Source organism: Plodia interpunctella, chromosome 21, assembly GCF_027563975.2.
Source record: "Plodia interpunctella isolate USDA-ARS_2022_Savannah chromosome 21, ilPloInte3.2, whole genome shotgun sequence".
NCBI classification, from domain to species: Eukaryota; Metazoa; Arthropoda; class Insecta; order Lepidoptera; family Pyralidae; genus Plodia; species Plodia interpunctella.
This window is the reverse complement of record NC_071314.1, coordinates 2,654,673-2,675,580: the sequence shown is the minus strand read 5'-3', so window position 1 is coordinate 2,675,580 and position 20,908 is coordinate 2,654,673. Positions and strand designations below refer to the sequence as shown.

At 35.5% G+C, this 20,908-nt stretch overlaps 1 protein-coding gene across 2 annotated transcripts in view; it reads right to left on the bottom strand.

Moving 5' to 3' along the window:
- Mhcl (Myosin heavy chain-like) overlaps positions 1-18,890 on the bottom strand; it is a 178,232-nt gene extending 159,342 nt beyond the window's left edge. For both annotated transcript variants that reach the window (XM_053761585.1, XM_053761586.1), the window contains exons 1-2: positions 18,451-18,890; positions 1,706-1,885 (exon numbers count right to left, since the gene is read on the bottom strand). In XM_053761585.1, coding sequence (XP_053617560.1) covers positions 1,706-1,873 — 168 coding nt within the window. In that variant the 5' untranslated portion in view covers positions 1,874-1,885; positions 18,451-18,890. The remainder of the gene's footprint in view (positions 1-1,705; positions 1,886-18,450) is intronic.
- Between the last annotated feature and the right edge of the window lie 2,018 nt (positions 18,891-20,908).

Below are 20,908 nucleotides of genomic sequence, written 5' to 3'. Positions count from 1 at the left end.
AAAGAAGCTATGATTACTTTTTTGACATCTTATTTCGATCAATTTTAGTACAAGAAGTAAGTCTTCTTGTACTAAAATTGATCGAAATAATGTTTTGAAATGAGCAATTTATATTGCCACACTCATAACTGGAGTCTTAATTAGTCTATTTCGTAAGACAATCACCAAATCGATCAAATAACAATAAACGTCACGCAGGTAGGCACTAGTCGCTTCAATGCGATCGATTGCAATCTGTCCACTCCACGATAAAACGCTGTCTGATATATTACGGTACTTGATAAATGTATAAATCATATCACATTTTTCTAGTGCTTGTCAAATTATGGTCAAATTAGATTACACCATTGTATAATTGTTTAGAAACAACTTCTATGAAAGAATGATGAACCTTAGATAAAACATTCAATACACATAACACTACTTTATGTGTATTTAATGTTTTATCTAAGATTTATCTTTATTTCTTTTAGATATCAACTAAAGAATATAAAACAATAATATCACATATTTTCTTAAAATTTGGAGAAACGGTCGTTATAGGCTGGCTATAAACATAGAATAAGGACAATAATACCGATTTTAAATAAGACTGCAATCGAGCTATGTTATTCTATAAAACGGCGTATGATAAAGATTTATGTGAATTAAAGTAACCCATGAATCTCTACGACCTCTGAATGCCAACAAAGCTGGCATGCAAATGCCATAATGCTGCAATAGCCGACCTATTGCAACACGAGATCATAATCTAATGTTTGAACACAGATCTGACATTTCCCTTGATTTAATATTTTATTGTCATTTATAAATAAAAATCATTAATTATTGTACGTAAAATTAAACATAATGAACAGCCTTGATGGCATTGGAAAATGCGTTGGTATTGTTCGTGAGTATCGTTGACAATAACAAATATTTGAGCAACTGCGAAAGGCTGTCTTAAAACAAAACCATCAACTTTTAAAATTAGTATAACTAGTTTTCTAGTAAAATTTTTACAACACTCATAAAATAATAATTACTATTTAATAACTTGATTTGTGCATAAATTTAAAAAAAACGAAAGTTATCAATCATATATATGATTTTTAGAAGAATGGCGCTTTGTTAGAATGACGAATTTGTGTGTATCAACTTTTAAAATTAGTATAACTAGTTTTCTAGTAAATTTTTTACAACACTCATAAATATAATATTTATGAGTGTTGTTGTTTTACTAGATACATATTTAATAACTTGATTTGTGCATAAATTAAAAAAAAAACGAAAGTTATCAATCATACATATGAGTGATAACTTTCGTTTTTTTTAATTTATGTTTTATGAACACTAGTGTTCATAATATAATCCTAAAGCCATTCATTTTCTAACAAAACAATTGACACTGACAGAGCCACGATGGTCACGTGACACAACATCAAAATCTTGTTTAGATTTTGATGTTGTAGCAAGAATAATCGACCCGGTAATCTAAATCAAAACTTTCAGAAGTAATTTTCAACAACCCTCTCCTCACCGGACCAGATAAGTTCGTTCTCCTCCAAGCGAAATAGAATAGGTACTACTATGTGATGTAGGACAAAAGATGTCAGCGCTTTGTCTCATGTCTTCTGATGTATTTTTAATACGCACATGAGCGAAATGGAAGATGTGACGGGATCAAAGCTTTCTCAGTCTTTTATTATTATAACGAAGCATTCACCTCTTCTAGCCTGAGAGGCTCCTCAAGCCCCGCGGCGATGCGCTCCCGTTTCTCCCTCTCTTTCCTCTCCTTCTTCTCTTTCTTTCTCCGCTCTTTATCCCCGTCTCTCTCTTCGCAGGCGCCGGCGTCGCCGCCCGCCAGCCCGGTCTTCTTCATGAAGTTGAACATGACCGGAGGATCCTGAAACAAAACATATTCCAAATTAATAAAATGAAAGACTTAGCACTGTGAATATTTTCGACGGCTAAAACCCAATTTTTAATAGACAATTTGACCTTGAATTATATATAGGTTACGAATATATGTGGCCTTAATAAATCCTTAATCCCTTTTCTTATCGATTTGATTTTTTAACAGATAGACCAGATCAATGATTCCTTTGTTTCTTGATTTCGTCTCTTTCGTCGTTATTTGCTTTTTGCAATGTAGGTAATTAACAAAACAAACAAAAAAGGAAAAGTTACTAAGAAGGAAAGGAAGGAATATAATTATAATATCACCGTATCAATGGACTTATTTTTCAACTACATCACAACAATCATAACAGTGAGTAAGCAAAGCAGCAGAACATATTTTTAAATTATTGAGACCTCATTAAACCTGCATCCAGTCCACAGATAAAATACTATGTGTCCACAGTCAATAGCATACCGTTACTAGAATCGATAGAGCCATCTGAGTGACTAACTGTCGACACATTGTGCGATCGTGTTCTGAATACGACTATGGAACGCATACAAATTGTTTGTATGACTTAGACATTTATTCAATGGTTTCGTTGTCACATTTTGTATGAAACCTAGATTTGATGAGCGTAAGTAATCCATTACCACGATTTAGTCAAAAACAATACACATGCCAATGGTTTGACAATTAAGGATGCCGAAGACCGTGCGATGTGGACAAGAAAAATAGGAAAGCGGCCCCTGGGTCCCGAATCTCAATGGCCACGGAAGAAATTTGAAAGTTGCTTAAATAAATGATTTTCATATCACATTTCTAACTTTACTACGGAACCAAAAAGTTACAATCTGAAATACATGAAGCCTGCGGCTAAAAGGTAATTCAGAATCCGATTCGGATCTCATAGGTCTACTACTAAATATTATAAATGCATTGACGGATGAGTCAAGGTGTACTATTGGCCGTTATGATAAATAGGAAGGTGCGGCTATCTCGACAAGGACATGTCTGGAGCCTAGCGGTACAGAGCGGCCAGCTCGTTTTTCTGGCATTAATAACACGTCGATTTTATTTTTATCACTTCACTTGCTTCCAGGACGGAATAGGTTTCATATCATGATTGCTGATGAGAGATCACACAATTCCATTAATCATAAAATGAAATCTTTAACGTGTCGTTATATGTATATAGAAACATAATTGACGTGCTCTTGATTACTCAGACAGAAATTGCATTATCAGCACAGTTTCCCAAGTTAATGTTAATTCCATTAGTCAACCATTAGCATCTGTCGACGATCTAATTCAATTACTATACAGTAAAGAGTGAGCGGAGGCATTCCGGCAGGCGTTCTTGCTAGTGGTGATTGCGTCGCCAGATATGAGGCAAATAATAAAGAGAATACAGAAGCTGATAATGAACCGAGACTTGATATGATATGAAAATGATTCAGATTGATTTGATGTTATGATTTTTATACAAAATAATTTCAACAGGCAAATTAAATTTCCCGCGGGCCCGCCATCATAACTTTTATTACCAGCAGAATCTCAAATGAATTTTCAATGCATTATTCATAAAAATATGATGGTAATAAATCCACAGATTTAGATTAGAATAGATGCAATCTCGATAAGATGGTCCTTCTGTAATTTTATTTTTAAGGTCCAAGTTACGTGGCCCTGTAGTGGGTATGTGGAGTAATGACTTATGAAGAAACACCATGCAAAGTATTGCATACACACACACATTGCTACTCCTTCTAGTAACAAGGAGCAGCAATGTGTAATGTACTAAACTTTATTACGAAATGTTGATTTCTAAAAGACACATTCGGCAAACTTGGAATTACAAATGTGTAAAATTTTCGAAATTTATCAATCCTCTCTCCATCTGAGTTTTCCCGGTTTCATCCTCAGCTGTTGCGCATCAGAGCCTAGTGTCCGCTTTCCTACTTTTTCGCCTCCCTCTCAAAAGGTCAGTACACATATCATCCTTCACGACATAAGGCGTAACTTATCAAAACATGGTGACGTATACAATAATCTTCCAATGAACATTGTCATTGCTGATATCATAACCCGGTCAGTGCGATCGATGTACTGGCGGCGACTGGTCTGGAACTCCGGCCATTCCAACTATTTGGAGCAACCAACCTCATTGTAATACTGGTAACATTAAGTATTCTGTACATACATGAGTAACGTCAAGGGACGCGTCCTACAATATAGAAGACCATGGAACAGTTTGTATTTAGATGGAAATAACAGTTTAAACATTGAAATAGACAACAAACCAGACTTTCTGATGTTTATTTCCTTAAGGCTTGTATTTAGTAAACAGTATTGTTAAATAACTAAAATGGTTGCGTTCTTCAGGTTATAAAAGTGTGAACAATTGACTTATTGTTGAGGTTGCTTCAAGTTAAACAACAACGACGGTCAGAATAACTTGGCAGAAGATATGGGCAGAGGTGTGTCTAATTTATTTACTTCTATGTTCCTCTGATCAATTAATAGCAAAGAAACAATTACTTATTCTTCTATCCGGCCGGTACACGTTCCTAGATCGTAATAAGTGATGTATATAAACAACATCTGGTATGGCATTGCGTATTGTTTTCACAAGATCTTCGAGCTTTCATCCTTCAATCTATTCGTAATCACGAACTTCACACGTGCCTGTCAAGTCGTGAAGCAGATTATTAGCAAACGTTCAATGATGACCATCAGATATTTTACCTACAAGTCAGCGAGCCTAACAGTACCCACATGCATAGAATCGTCACCGTTAATCCACGTGATACGAATTTAGAGATGGGTTTTGAGAATTAACTGTTTTTGGACGCGTGACCCAATGATGCAGGTGGTATATAGTGGATATTATCGATAGAAGATATCAAATAATAGAATCTAATATTATTTAGTAAATTTTGTATATTTGATTATCATGACCCACATAATCACACACATAATCATTATTTACGACAGAAATGTTCTCCTTGAACGTACCTAAATGATGAGGTAGGTGTGAAACTCTATGATAAATATTTACATAATTGTTACAAATAAGGATTATGTCTGCTACGAAACTGAATGGGAATTTGACCTCGCCCCGCACGCTACCAATTACCAGTTTTCCCATTTACTACAAAATTCGCATATAAATGTACATCGGAAGTATAACGGTTCAAATTACAAATAGAGAATACAACGGTATATATTTAAATATTAAATTGAATTAATCAGAACATAGTGTGTGAACAAAGGGGCTGACTTGGCAGCATTAAATTTGGCGAGAGAAAGGGATTACATGGACCATTAGAAAATCCACGAGATCGAATATAAATTTCATGTTTATTACCTAGTCATAAAATACTGAAAAGAACTTGAATTTAAAATTGTAATTGTGAAATTTCTATTTCTAAAAGAAATTTCTATACCTCTCGTTTCGGACCATAGACAGGAGTGTCTGAAAATCTGCATTATCTCCAACAAATTATTGTTGGGAAAAACAGAAGTTGAGACATTCCTTTGTCACCAATTGTATTATTACTACAAATTGTACCTATCTCTGACAGTGACATAAATATTATAAATACATTGAACTACATACGTATAACCAAGTTTGGCAAAAAGGCTACAAATTTTCACAAAGGGCCTCGAAACCTGTAAAGTTTTTTGAGATTTTGTTATATATCTGAATATGACGGTATCTGCGAGCTGCACTGATCATTATATTTAATTACTCTAGATATTTCATTGATCATAATATATATGTCAAAATTCAATAAGGTTTCCGACGTTCTAGTCCCAAACAATGCAAGATTCGATTCAAAATCTAACATCAATCACGATGTTTTTAAAACTAAACAAACTGCTTTGAAAATAATAATCCACGTGGACAAAGCCGCGGACGGAAGCTACATACACAGTAATTTCCTCTTGTCCAAATGCCGTGTTATGCAACTCGTGGTCCGATACAAATGGTAATTAACACCGGTCGCATTCCCTCTATTGTTGATAGCAGCGCGTTTATATCTAACGACGTTATTGTGTGTCAACGCAAGACTATGGCAAACAAAACTTTTTATAGCATGGTAGGCAAACGAACTTGCAAGTTGACAGATCGTAAATAAAGACTTTAGTCGTCCCTAGACCATAGCTGCAGACGATTTATAAGTTTAAACATTTTTTGCACCTCAGAATTATGGGTGCGACTTCACTCACTGTTACACATTATGATGCCTGTATTGGTTTCCACATTTCTTCTGCAAGAACCACAATCCGTTTCTTTGCTTAGAAATGAATGGGCTCATCCAGACATAATTTACCATTTGACATTTACGTGATAATCATCTGCATCCAAATTTACTTAACTAATACAGTTATAATTACTGAATTATAGCTTTGCGTGTTATCGTTTATACAAGTACAACATGTAAAGTGTCAAGGTTAGATTAGAACTAACTAAAATAAACAAATGAGATGCTGATGAAATGAATGGCACACTCACTAATCAATAAGTTAGTATGGTGTTTTTGGCATGCATGTCTTTTATATTCAACGTGAAAGAATACCAATATATTATAGTCATTTACATACATCGCTACCTATACCAGGAAAAGTATCATAATCCACAATCTATTTGACCGTATGAACGGTACGTTGCTTTCCAGCGTCATCACAGATGCTGATGTGAGGTTTTTGTCAGTATAATAATGACAAACATTTCGTGGCGGCTTTACTATTCGTTTTCGTTTTACGTCGCGGTGTGCGGTTACCGTTAAGGTCAAGTTTCTTAGTGTGAACGTGATCCTAGTAAAATATTACATTTTGTGGTGTAGTAACGTGAGCGGCTTGGCCTATATCTGTTTTCCATTCGTTTTCGGTTCGGTAAGCAAATGCCGCTGTATCTTTGCATCCATTCTCTTTCTTCATTAAAATTATATTTTCTTTCATTTGCAACACATTTGCTTCATTAATATGAGCTAATACTGTAATATATAGTTGTCATGCAATCATATGGTCCAGTTGGCATCACTTTTATTCAGCCTAGATTTATTTGGATCTTCACCAACCAGGTTACCCACTATTAATATCACAATAAGTTCTTCATTTATCAAATCAGTATTAAGAAGTATATCAACTAATGCTATATCATATTTAATTTTGTCGGACCGATAATATCATAGGTAGGACGAATCTTACTTTTGCAATTACCGGAAAAAAAGCTATCGAAGGACATTATGCATGTCCTTCGATAGCATTTTTTCCGGATACTGGCAAACATAAAAGTAATGAAACGTAAGACGTAAACAATTCGTTTCGCACGTAATACCGTGAGCACTACCACAAACAATACGCGCCTAAGGTTCAGTCACCCGTTTGCGCAATGGCTTCTCCATGCAATATTTTTTTACGATACTTTTTGTCACCGGATGACAAACGATCGGACTTGATGATAGGTAGTTTTGATAGCCCCGTGGAGAATTATTCACTTTTTGCCAGCATTGATGACTTGAATGTTATAGCTTGAGTGGCTTTTGTGGCATCACTGACTGTTAATGATTTTGAAAAAGAACCTACCTACCAAGCCGTAAGGTTAGTGTTCCGAAGATGCCAACGATGTTATGATTGATATGAATAAAGTATGATTTGTAAAATAAGTTTTTGTTTAGAAGGCTATATTAGTAGGTCTAATTTCTTGCATATACTATTTAGCTGCCAACATAAAGTTTTGGTTGAAATAAAGAGTGTCTAAAATTTGACTCAAAAGAACTGCAGTTTTATCCTTATATTGTGCAGCATGGAAACTGAAAACTTACCCACAACACTTAATATTCATTCGACTCTAAATCTTAATTTATTTAATGTTGAATGAAAATCACCATTAGTCATGAAACCACAAAAAGAGGTCCCTAACTAAGCAAGACCTTAAAAAACACGCACCATAATACATCATTCAATCAATAGGGTTCAACAGCCTATTGCGTAAGCGGCCCATAGTTTTTCATCTCGCGCCATGCGGGCCTCGCAATGAACATGTTGCGAGAAATTAAGGGTTACGAAAGAAAAAATAATGTTGTCTTTCAATATTATAAAAAATATTTACCTTCTACCTTAATTTATACTAAATTCTGAATATGAATAATTACAGACGAAGTTTACATAGCTACATCACTAGCTAAGACAACACGTCCTGGCAACACCTTCACCACCAACTGACAAAATTTGTGCACCAACGTGCCACGCTGAATTTTGAATTGATTGTTATCTGAGTGAACTTCTTGTGGGGTTAATTATGCGAGTAGCGACCGAAACTAATTTAAAATTGAATTAAAGCATGAGTAATAAATATACATATTTGTTGTTTTACTGATATTACAATGAGGAAGTATTTTAAAATTCCCAAATTCACGTGTAGGAGGTAATCTTCGGAACTTCAAGCAATTTCCAAAATTATTTTACAAGTAGGAAGCTACATTATTATTTTCCGAACGACATATCTTCTTATCCCAATATCCCCAAAACTAAAACATTTCTAGAATAATTTACGTGGCCCATTACACAACGAAATCATTAAATGTTTGTTTTTAAAATCATTTCTTGGAATAAAATCAATGAAAGTTTCCCGTTTTTGCAAGAAAACCCACACTGTTGCCGGAAGCGGGTCTTCTCACGATCCCCAGCTGATCGACAGGCCAGGCCGATGCAATCCGATATCGGAAGTTACAATGTTGGCCCGTCCGCGGCGCCACTGTCGCGAGCTTCAGCCAATAGATAGTTCTATCTACTATATTGGCTGAAGCACACGCTATAGGGAAAATAGATTAAGTTTTGTTACGCTTTGAATTAAAGCGAATAATCAAATAAGTAATCGATGTTGATCTTGATATCATCGTCTATCTGTAATCCACATAAATTTTGACGCAAGTCACCGCTCGTCCATGTCAAAACCTATAGAAAACTATGGAGTCACAGCGTGCTGCGTCGTTGCAATATTATAAGTAATTTATATTATTACGGTCGTATTTTTCGAAAATATTAATTGTAAATATGTTATCGACAATAACTTCCGTGTTGGTTTCGCACTATTTGTCACTTAACTAGGAGACTCTTAATTAGGTACCCCATGGGGTTGTGAAACAGGATTTAAGAAAGGGAATGGTTTAAGATGTCCTTAATGCTAAGAAATCCTTAGTAAAGTGTTTGTTTAGGATCCGCTGGTGAAAATGGGTATAAGACTTTAATTGTAGGTGATTGTTTCTCTAAAACTTTATAGCACACACGAAATAAGCTTTAACCTTCATCTGAAAGTCTTGAAAGATTTGCTAATTAATGAATAATGTTTTTTGTTGTTGCTCTGTTTGTATAATAACCATAAACGCCAGTCCTTATTGACTATAGAACTACTCACATTTTAATATATGCCTATACCATATAATCAGTCTAGTTTATGATAAACAAATGTTATAGTAGATAACGGTCCTTATTTATTGACGCTTGTATATTATGTAGGTCTTTGCTGTTAAGATTTTCTCATAGATATTTTTTACATACTGATGCTTTGTTAGTAAGATAAGTTGTAGATTTAATCATTTAAGGTCAACTGAAGATGATAGAAATTTACTAGTGACCTAGTAAATTTCTACAATATTTTTAACGGCTATTAATGGACAACAGGCAGACTTTATGATATTAGTGTTATCCAAGTAGTTACAAGACGAATGAAAATCAAACAAACCCAGCAACCAGTACCAGTGGCTGAGTGTAGTGATTGCATCTATGACGGCAAGCCATGCAAATAGACCTGTTGTAACATTGTGCAACGAAACGACTGCTATGTGCTGCAATTTCTTTTACCGGTTTCTTTGCTCTTTCGTTGCTGACGGCCATTTGTAAAGTATCAATATTTAGGCGTCTTTTATCATTTTATTTTGCCGTTATTTTCCAGTATCGTCTTTTATAGAGATATCGTACACGATAGTACAGTACCGCTCTGCTATAGCTCTGTACCAAACTTTGGACAAACATTATGCATTAGGACATATTGCAATTCATCTTCATTATAAAAACTTTTTACTGCCGGGGTACGGGCCTTCACATAATGAGTAATCAAAATGTATATACTTCGGTATGTTCGCTTTTCGATTTCATCCGATTTTGCCGATGGCGAATGTGATTACGCACTCGCAAAAATTCATGCTAACCTAACAAATCTATCAATACAGACCAATATTAATAAAATAAAGCTTAGGAGCTACAGGATTTGACCATTAATCTGCGTTTGTAAGCCACAAGCCACAATCACGTGTCATCTTCTTTTCGAATGTGTTATTGCTAACACTGGTGTTAGATTATATACCTACAAGTCCTCTTAAAGGGGTCTAACATGACTTCTACGTACAGATTTATATAATAGTGCTTCTACGACTATTTTAAAGTAATCATGACTAAGGCTAGTAGCTACCCAGAATTCTGAAATCACGAAAGCGAAGCCGCAATCCACAGCTAGTAGTCAAACTCGCAAGTTCAAAACGCACCGACCGACATCGAGATATATTGCTCTAGGGACTGCATTGAGGTTGCATCATGATACCAACACATGATAGCTATAAATCCACAATGCGCGACGGTTTTTGTCGCCAGCCCGGTCCGCTGGTCACGGCGTAACACCTCAACACCTGCGTAATACTCACTGCAACAAAGTTGCACTTAATCGGCGCGCCATCATCATATTTTGATCAATTTATTTTATTTCTTGTTTATTGGCGAAAAATATTTTAACAGATCATGCCAAATTACATAAATAATTTTAGTAGAAAGTATTATAGTTTTCTATAATGTGGTCACAGTAGATTAAAAGAAATTTAGTGTTCGATTTAGTCAACTGTAACTACATTATGCAATGGACAACTATAAGTAGCCATTCAGTGCATGTAACGGATCATCAAAATAAATGATAAAGAACTATATTATGAGTTTCTGTAAAGAAACTAACTTTCCCTCAAAGGTACTGAGAGGAACAGAATATTCCAGACATGGACAAATAAACAGATCTTGCTTGGCCGAGTATAATTTCCAGTCTCGAGACGCTAAGGTGTGTAAATTCAAGCATTCCTTCAGTTAATTTGTCGTAATGACATCAATTATTGCACTTAATTGCTGCACTGAGAATGCTACTGCAAATCATTATGTAATCAGCGCTGCAATGGGAATGAGGTAATAATATATTTATTTTTATAACACACTAGCAGCTAATAAATGTAATGCATGTGTGAAGTTAGATTTGTCGAATGTCCCGAGGGATCGTATAAAAATCCTGGATGAAAACGTCGAACGAAGTTAATCTATATTCATAAGTCTTGGTATAGCTACAAAATATGCGCGTTTGAGTAACAAACTTGCAATTATTAGAAGTTTATATCCTTAGCCATCTAAATATTCGCACTTACTTAGGATTAGATCGTAGAAAATATTTTTATATTGCCTATGGGAAGGACTCAAAGAAACTATTTCTCTATAGCTTGAAATTACTTAAAAAATGAGAATAAGGACTGATGATTAGGAGCAATTTATGTCTCCCAATCATTACAAACACCTGGATTTAGATTAGGAAGAAATAAAGGATTGAATATTCGAAATTCAAAATTCTTCATTCAATTTTGGATTGTGATAAAAAATGAATGAACAAAGCATGTGTGTAAAAGTTACGTTTATTTTATCTACGAGCATGACCCAAATACAATAATTGTTTTATATGATTTGATGAGCGCCATTTTTTCCTATGCACGCGCAGCCCGCGGATGCTGGCTAACTATCGCTCCGTCCATCAGTTCGTGTAGTAGGCCGTTGCACTCGGAAGGAAATCGATTCTCGCTCGTATGATAACACGACGCAGTGCGGAAACTGCGATTTTTGTTGCAAAATCTAAGGTATGGAATTAATTTACGTGCTAACATTTATAAATTTTACCTTGAACTTGAAGTCCTGAAGGTAGATGAAAGAAGAAGAAGGAAGAAGAATAGTTACTATAAACCCTAAGAATTACACAGATGTACTTGGCCTTCGAATTTCGCAAGCCTTGGCTCCGTCTACCCAGTAAAGGACAAACACGTAATACTGTGTCTTAAATGTATCTTAAATGCGTATTGAAACCACTCAGCTAGTCAGCGCAGAATAGAGGCTTTGCTAAATTGAAACACATTGCTATTACATCGAGGAAGTCCGGCGGAGACGGGACCATAACATTATGATGTATCCGGAATCCATGATTAAGATGTCCAAATTCAACCAGATCCGCGCTTTTTTTTTCGCAAACACGACATGTGAATATAAATTAACGTTACTTAATATAAAATTCAAATACTTACCATCGCCACAGAAAAATAAATGAATAGCTAATAATCTGTGGAAATGGTTCTATTCCTTATGCAATTTTATCCTACACGTATCCAAAAATCAAATTTAAATTCTATATAGGATGGATAAGTGCTTATTTCGTCTCTCATTGACGATGAGTCTATTGCTAATTGCAAAGACGCAACAAACTACACCACAGCCTTTAGTTGCATAGTAAGATTAGATAAATCTAGTACTTGTAGGGAATAAGGAAGACTATAAACTAGTACCCGAAGTCAATGCTATTCCAAGCTCAGAAGGTCAATGTCTGCGGTCTGCGACATACACACATATAAACAATCGTAAAACGTCTTACAAATCAAACGTGTGATTCACCGCGCCCATTATAACTGTGCTAATTGTAGAGTTACGAATATAGTAACACGGCATCCAATTTTATTTGTTGATTTTTGGCGTGTTATGAAATTTAGGGCCATATAATTTGTTTTGCGCCTTATAAAATCTATAATCAGTTAATTTTCAAGACCATATTCAGGACAACGTCATCAGAAAACAAAATTAATGTATGCTCTTTATGCGAATATTTTAGCTACTTCTTACATTTACCAGTTACAGGAAAAAGAAACCGTCAGTTTTAAGAAAAAATATTTCCTTAGGTAAGCTTCTAATACATTTAATTAACAGGCCAGTTTCCAGTAACCTAACACCAGTGTTGTAGCCGCAGTAATTAAGGCCGTTAACCTCGTCCATTACTCCGAAACCATTTGTTCTATGTGGTGTTACCTCTAACAATCCCGTTTCGTAGGAAAAAGATTTGAACATTTTGTTTAATTGTCTACAACAGATCTAATCATTTGATGTGGTTTACCGACATTAGTCAAGTGCAATAAAAGGAGGTAATGACGGAAAACAAATGACAGATGACAAAGAATTTTAGCACCAACGACATAATCTTACAGGTGAATTTATATCATCAGGTACTCCTCGTGTTGCCGTTAGTAATAAATAACCTTTGGCATTAATAGATTGTTCTCCATCATCGAATTCTATATGTTATGGCTGTGCTCGATCCAACAAATAGTATTATAATAATTTGATTTAAATCTTATATAAAGACTTCTTTTACCACGAAAGAAGTGTGTGTGTTTTTGCGCACACTCTCACTTTACATTATATTATGCTGAAGTACCAAAACTTCTATATCTCGTTAGTTACGTAGGAAAAAAAATACTGGCAATGCTGCTGCCACCCGCACGGTCCTAGCAGAAACGGCAAAGTCTAAAAGAGCTGGCTTGATGTAATTTAGAAAGCGAAGCGTGAGCTCCAACGTTTTATAGCTGAGGAAGCATTACCACCAAGTATCATTCGGCCACATTAATTCTGGACCTGGCCTCGATGAAGTCTTGTACGCTCTAAACTTGTCTGGCAACGAAACCACTATCCATAGTATCTATATTGAAGCATCAACGATGATGATGATGGTGAGAACGTGAAACGAGAACGGGAGGGATTTTCATGTTCCAGGACGGTCCAGAGTTTATGTGGCTATGTATAAATTTAGGCCCTCCGTTTACAATGATTGCTGCAGTGCAATCTTGAGGCCAGCCGCCATATTATATATCAAATTCGACCTTGACCAATTTCTTTCTGCTAAACCTAATATTTTTTGAGCGTCCTCAGCCAATGAACGGGATGCTTTTCACGACCCTGACCAAGTCATCCAATTAGAATGCGCGTAACATACATAATTAGAAGTGAGCAACTAATTGACAACATTCCAGGTCATTCAACTGCTCTGAAATGACCGCATTTAATTGCTTTGTTCCCGTCGCGGTACAACGAGAACGAAACACTTCCATTTCGAATTAGGAACGCGGCCAACTGCGCGAAAAGGTATGAAATTACTTGATGAAAATCAAACATGTACGGAATTTAAAATATAATAGAAGAAGCAGTAGGGGACAGCCGAACAAAAGTTGGATGGAGTGTGTGTTCGGCAGACTAAGATTACGATACAACATATTTGGCGTATCAAGTATTACAATATTGTACGCCAAGAGTCCAAAAACTCAAGGTTTGACTGCCTCCGGTACCACGGCCCCATGTGCAAAGGCGGAAACACCCATATTTTCAGATAATGCTTTATTCCTTCATATAATTAGTCCAAGATGTCAAATCATTCCACCGAATTCCTGGTTCGAATAGTCATTTATTAGGTTTAAAGTTATGACTAACTCCATATATAATTTCTTGTTGAGGCTAGGCCGAACGGATGTGTGTTCTGTTTTACAAGGTCTGAACCCAAGAGAACGTGTACCTACATAGTAACACATACATGCCTAAACCTGTACCGAGAAAAGTTTCTCATAATATCATGTGAAAGAGAGCAAGGCAGAAAGGAACTGTAGGTGACAGAAGATAATAATCATCCATAAGTACTAATGAAACAGAAACGGGAAAATTGTGTTCGGAAGAACGTCGTCTCACCTGGACCCTCGGACCAAGCACTGGACTAACTGCAATGACTTCTAATAGTATTTATTTGATTCTAAAATCTTAAATATCTTGGATTGCAACAATTTTATTAATTCAGCTAGACACTGCCACCTTGGCTTACTTCATTTCTGTCAATGATTTCGATTCAATCAGGTTTCATATTATTTATCTAAGAATATTCCATTCGACATTCCTCTCACTTTTAGCTTTACTTATTTTATTTAGCAACTTCTATTGGATGACACATAAAATGTATCTCAAATGTTTGACTTCAAATAGACATAGTCTGTTTTTTACAGTCAATAAAGCAGTCAATCGTTAAACACACAGCATCTGCATGCAGCGCACCAGTCCTCTGACGTCACGGAGTGCACAAACGCAATATGCACACCACATGCATTGTACACTGAATGACATTGGACTAAAGGCGAGGCGACTTTTGGTTATATTCTGAATACATTGCTGACATAGAAAGGTGCATACCGAAATTGTAGGCTGCGTTCTTGATCCGCTCAGATTTCGTGTGCGACAAGTTACATATAAACACGAATAGTACAAAATTCTCGTTTCGTCGCAATATGACCACTACCCAAATTAGTATCTTTATTATATTATACGTAGCTGCGAATACACACACACACATAGGTAGGTCACACAATTGACTTAGGCAAAATTATAGGTAGAACATACCCCTGGATGTTATATATTCTACAATTTTACATTGAGAAATGGGTTTAGACCCATCAATCAATACACAAATATATATTTATTTATTATATTTTATTCATACAAATGTACAATATGCTTAGACGTACCTATTTGTACAAAACACTGAGCCATTCATTCCATAGACTTTTTTAAGGGATCAAATAGCTAAGACACATGGACAGTCACGTGCCCGGTCCGTCGTGACTGCCGTATACTCTGTCGATTTACCATTCAAGGTTGGCAGGTATCACAAGAACATTAGTAGATTTCCTTTCTTATCTCATGAACACAAAAAATAAATTGCCAAGCACGTAGTTGGTAGTTCGCAAGCTGCGTTTGTTCACTGATCAAGGTAGAACAAGCGAGGCGCACCGCAGCCGCAGCTCACATTGGCAGATCGTGGCACCGTATATTTTATCACAAAGATTAAAATAGTCAAATTTATCATCTTCACGTACTACATCACTCCCTACGTACTTATCGTAAATAGGATTCCATATGGGTATTGCATATTCAAGCAGGGAACGAACTAATGTTTTATACATAGTCAAATAAGTAAATACCGTTAATTAATGTTGTGATTGATTTACATAGGTAGGTATGTCTGTCCAGTCTGAAAATGACTGAATGAAATATAAATTCTATTCATTCATACAAACTACGTAATGTTCATGCATTCGCGTGCATCTCTCCGAGTTCAGCGATAGTGTGGAGCCTACATTAGACGTAAATTAAACAAATGTTTACTACACCCAGCTGACAGCCCGCCGCGGCCGACGCGCCGCCACCCGCTATCGATTGCCGACGCCCCACCGCAGCCAGGACTCAGGACCAAGATAATTTAAACACAACTAAGGAAAGGAAATTTAAACACAACTAAGGAAACTAAGGAAATGTTAAATTGTGTACTTTCCTGGGGGTATAAAATACGTTCACATAATGAAACACGATAATCAAATGTCACTTTAATTGATTAATTTTATTTGTAGGAATATTCAATTTTTTTATAGTTTTCATTAATGCTTATTGACTCAAAGATTTGTGACATTTGTGATGTCATTGTTTTGTTTTTGACACAGAAAAAAGTATCTGATTTGGCTTGACGGTAACTACCTTATTCATATACTCAGAGACCATACTGATGAAACTAGAAACCACATCAATTTATTTGATGCTACTTAGACTTAGTACAATTTTTCATGTCGCCAGAAATTCAAGTTTATATCTTTGCCCAATTAAAAACAAAAAAACCCTGAACATTTTAAAATGTTTAAGTATTTAGTTAAACAGATTTAGTTTATTTCTATAAATACAATTGAGTCAAGTTTAATGTAGGTATTTTAGTTAATGCGATTGTAATATAGATGAACTGTGGCCCATTGCAGCTTCACGAGAGTAAAACCATAGTATACACCTACCTCAGGGATCACACTATCTATTGGTGAAAACCACATGAAAATCTGTCTAATAGTTTGAGTTGATCGCGTTCATACAGACAGATGGGACATGGAGACTTCTTTTTAACATTATGTAAGAATTTTGCTTTAGAATAAAATTGAATTGCAAAATTGTAACCATGTATTTGATCCTTTCCTGTCATACAAAGTCATCACTCTAAGAGCTTCCCATGTGATAATTCATCCTACAGGAAAATTACAATAAGGAATTACCTAAAATACAATGTGTATAATTAACATTATAAAGTATAATGTACATTTATGAAAAGCAGCCTCCTGAGCCTAAAATAATTATTGTATTTACTTACAACAACAACATAAGTTATTATTACATTGTATAACAGTACAAAAATACCATTCAATGTAAATTACATCATATTAGTAATTCATTTACATAGACATTTATTACCTACTTATGAGTTCTTGGCATTTTCTGAGTGACCTTTAAAAACTAGAGAATATTGTATTTACAATATTTAGTTTCACACATTACAAAAGTTTTATAATAAAATAGGCAGATATAGAATAGATCTTTACAAAGGCAGTCATCTCTTTTCTCCCTTACAGTTGTTCCTCATGGTTGGTCATTAAGTGGAATGAAACACATACAACAATTTTGTTGGCAATATTTATGGAATGGTTTGCCATTGCCTTCTCCATTTCACACTTATGCTTTCAGTGTTAAATGGAAATGGGGTAGTGCAGGCTTCTTCACAATGTTTACCTCCACCAGAAGCAAGAGTTGTTAGTTAAAACTACTACACACCAGTCAGAGTGTGATGAGTATGATTTGAACCTTTCAGTTTTCAGACTGACATAATAACTACTGGACCTGGATAAATTGGTATAAAGGCCTTAAAAGGATCCCCTCACCATGGACCCAAAACATATAGCATACCTACGTACCAATATAAAAATGATAGAAAACTCTATGTCACAAAATTGTATACATAGTTTGTATAGAATATACTAACTAGTGTTGATCTATAACATCCAATAAATAAAAACTTTTTGGTTTAAGAAATTAATTGGTTTCACTATAATTATTAGTTTTAATGAGTCTTTAATGATATGTAAACATGTTGATTTAATAATATTTATTACTTATTGTGTCATATAATTTACAGACAGGTTCCACAAGTACCTATAGGAATATTGGATATCTAGGTAATTATGTATTGGAACATTTTGTATGATAACATCTTTAGACTAAATTGTTTGATATATAAACATAATAATCACTGAATAAGTAGGTATGGTAGCCAAGTGAATTATTGTGGATTTGAAAAAAACTTCATGCTAAGGTAAGAATTAACAATACACAGTATGTATTGAGCAACTGTGTGCTGTGTATAGTTTTTATAATATTCATATTATTTATTCGTCAACCAAAGGTCATAAATAATAGAAATAAAACAAGAGACAGGTAGATACCACTGATAATGTCTTGTACATTACAAAATGTTTGTAAGTACAGACAGACTACAGAAAACTAAGCTAAACATATGAGATGAGTTAACATAAATATTTACTTACTTGCTGGTATTTTTATCCAAAGTAAATGTAATCCAGACAAAACGACCCTCCAACCAGTCACACACAGTTCACAACACTACAAATTCCAGGCATTATTTCACGAGAGACGAGAAAGAGCACTGTTACACCGGTTTCATAACTACAAACACAAATACATTACACGAATTCCGTAGTAAATAATACGTTTCCGATCCGAAGCACTAAAAATCCATATATTTTTTTGACAGATATTGATATTTAATCGTGATATCGAGTACCGGAGAAGCGTATCTACTACGGTAACGATTCCTAAACAGATTAGTCAGGGTAGAAGACGATCAGATGAAGTGGGTGAGGCGCTTTAGCTCAGCACAGCAACCCAACCAAGCAAGCAACAACGCCCGGCTGCCCGTACCCGCACGCTTGTTTCGCTTTTTCGATCGACCAAGGCCGACCAACCAACCAACCAGACACCGATGGAAACTGAACTCACAGTGACATTGACAGCTAAGTCACTGTCAAAAATTAATCAGTTTTGTTTTTTTTTTTTTTCGAAACAAAATTTTCAGAAATTATAGAAACAAATCAAAACACGATTGCATATATTTAAAATAAAAAAGATATTATTATCCGCGGTTTTTTTATGATATTTAATATTTTTTTGGCTGTTAATATTTTGATTTTTATTTTTGATGTGTAGGATGCGCCATCTAGTGTCGAGTAGCTTAAAACCTTCACGTTTCATTTTGATAAATAGTACTTATATGTTATCAAAGATGGCGCTCACGCTAAATTCTGCGTGGTCTGTCGATGGATGTAAAAATGATAGAGCTCGACTGAACAATGGGGCATAGCCGTAAAATAATTGATACGTTGCGCTCCGTTACCTACGTCCAGAACAACGTTAAAATTGTATAAAGTGTCGACGTACGTCAACGCATGTCAGTGTCAAACTATAGAATGAATTGAACACATGGAATTAGTAGGTACTCCGTGTATCTACTCATTCCATGGAAAACATATAGGTAGGTACTACGGTGGTGGTGGCGGTGGTGCTGTAATTGTTAAGACGCCATCCTGTGGTTCGAAAGGTCCCAGGTTCGAATCCTACTCGTGCCACATGAGTTTGTATACCAATCTGACTCATGTATAGTAGTTTTCATCGACCAACACTTGCTTCCGGTGAAGGAAAACATCATGAGGAAACCTGCACACTTGTTGATTATTAACTTGTGTGTGAAATGGAGAAGGCAAACCACTCCATTAATAATGCCAAGAAAGTTGTTTTGTGTGTTTCATTTCACGTAATGACCACGTCCCTCAGCCATGAGGAATACGACTATGAAGAGGGAGGTACTACGGAGTGATACCTACCATGGAATTTGTAGTGTAGTAGAACTATAATTAGTGGTAGTGGTACCTATTAATTCCATGAGAAAACAACTTGAGTACAACGAAGCTAGCTGCCTACATACTATGTTATGTTATGGAGCATTGCTCTTTTTCTATTTTCCATTACTCGCTGCGAAACATGTCGGCTTCAGGATGCTTCGATGATCCCATAATAGGTACAACTAGCTTTTGCCCGCGGCTTCGCCCGCGTGAATTTCATAGTAAAATCTCGGTCATTCTTTGAGAAAAATGATAAAGAGTATGTTTTCCAATTTTCAGCTTTTTATCTTAAAAATTTTATTAAGTCCCATACAATCTTTCACCCCCTTTTAAAAGGGTTGAGGGTTAACTTACAGAAAAATCTGAAACACAATCATCAATAGGCATGGTTACAAAATTTAAAATATTTTCTTTGCTATTAAAATCTAAGTGACTGCTCCCCTGCGTTACCGAGTAGGCTGCCGTGTCACAAAGATAAACTGGAAAGGAAATAAGTAACCACTCAAAAAAACATAATCCCGAAGGCATATTCTATACATAAATAGGAGTTTTAGCCAGTTCAGGCAAGTTTTCAACGAATACCTTCCGTCGTCATCGAAACTTAGCACAAACTGTTTTCGCCTTCACCACGTGGAGGTACTCCCAGCTTATGTTATAATAGTATAGGGTAAATATAAGATTAACTTTATTACAGAACTTCCGTTTCAGATATGTTCGAAATCTTCTATTTTAATACGCCAACGTTACTGCTCCTCAGGTTGAACAATTTCTTCTAAGACTTCACTTAACAGAAAATGCTTATCAGATTGGTTAACTTTTACTAAGACGTCATTTTCATATATATTATAGAAGAGCTGTTGCTCGAAGCAAAGAAGACATGGGGAATAATCCTCTGAGTCTCTTTATAAAATATTATACCTATGTTAAAAATGCTCATTAGGCTGATCAACTTTTGTTAAGGCGCTTTTGTCATATCTGTTATAGTGTATCGGGTCTGTTCGAGTTCATCATCAGGTGTTCCATATCTTCGATTTTTAAAAGTCGATAGAAAATGCTCATCAGGCTGACCAACGTTTGTTAAGGCGCT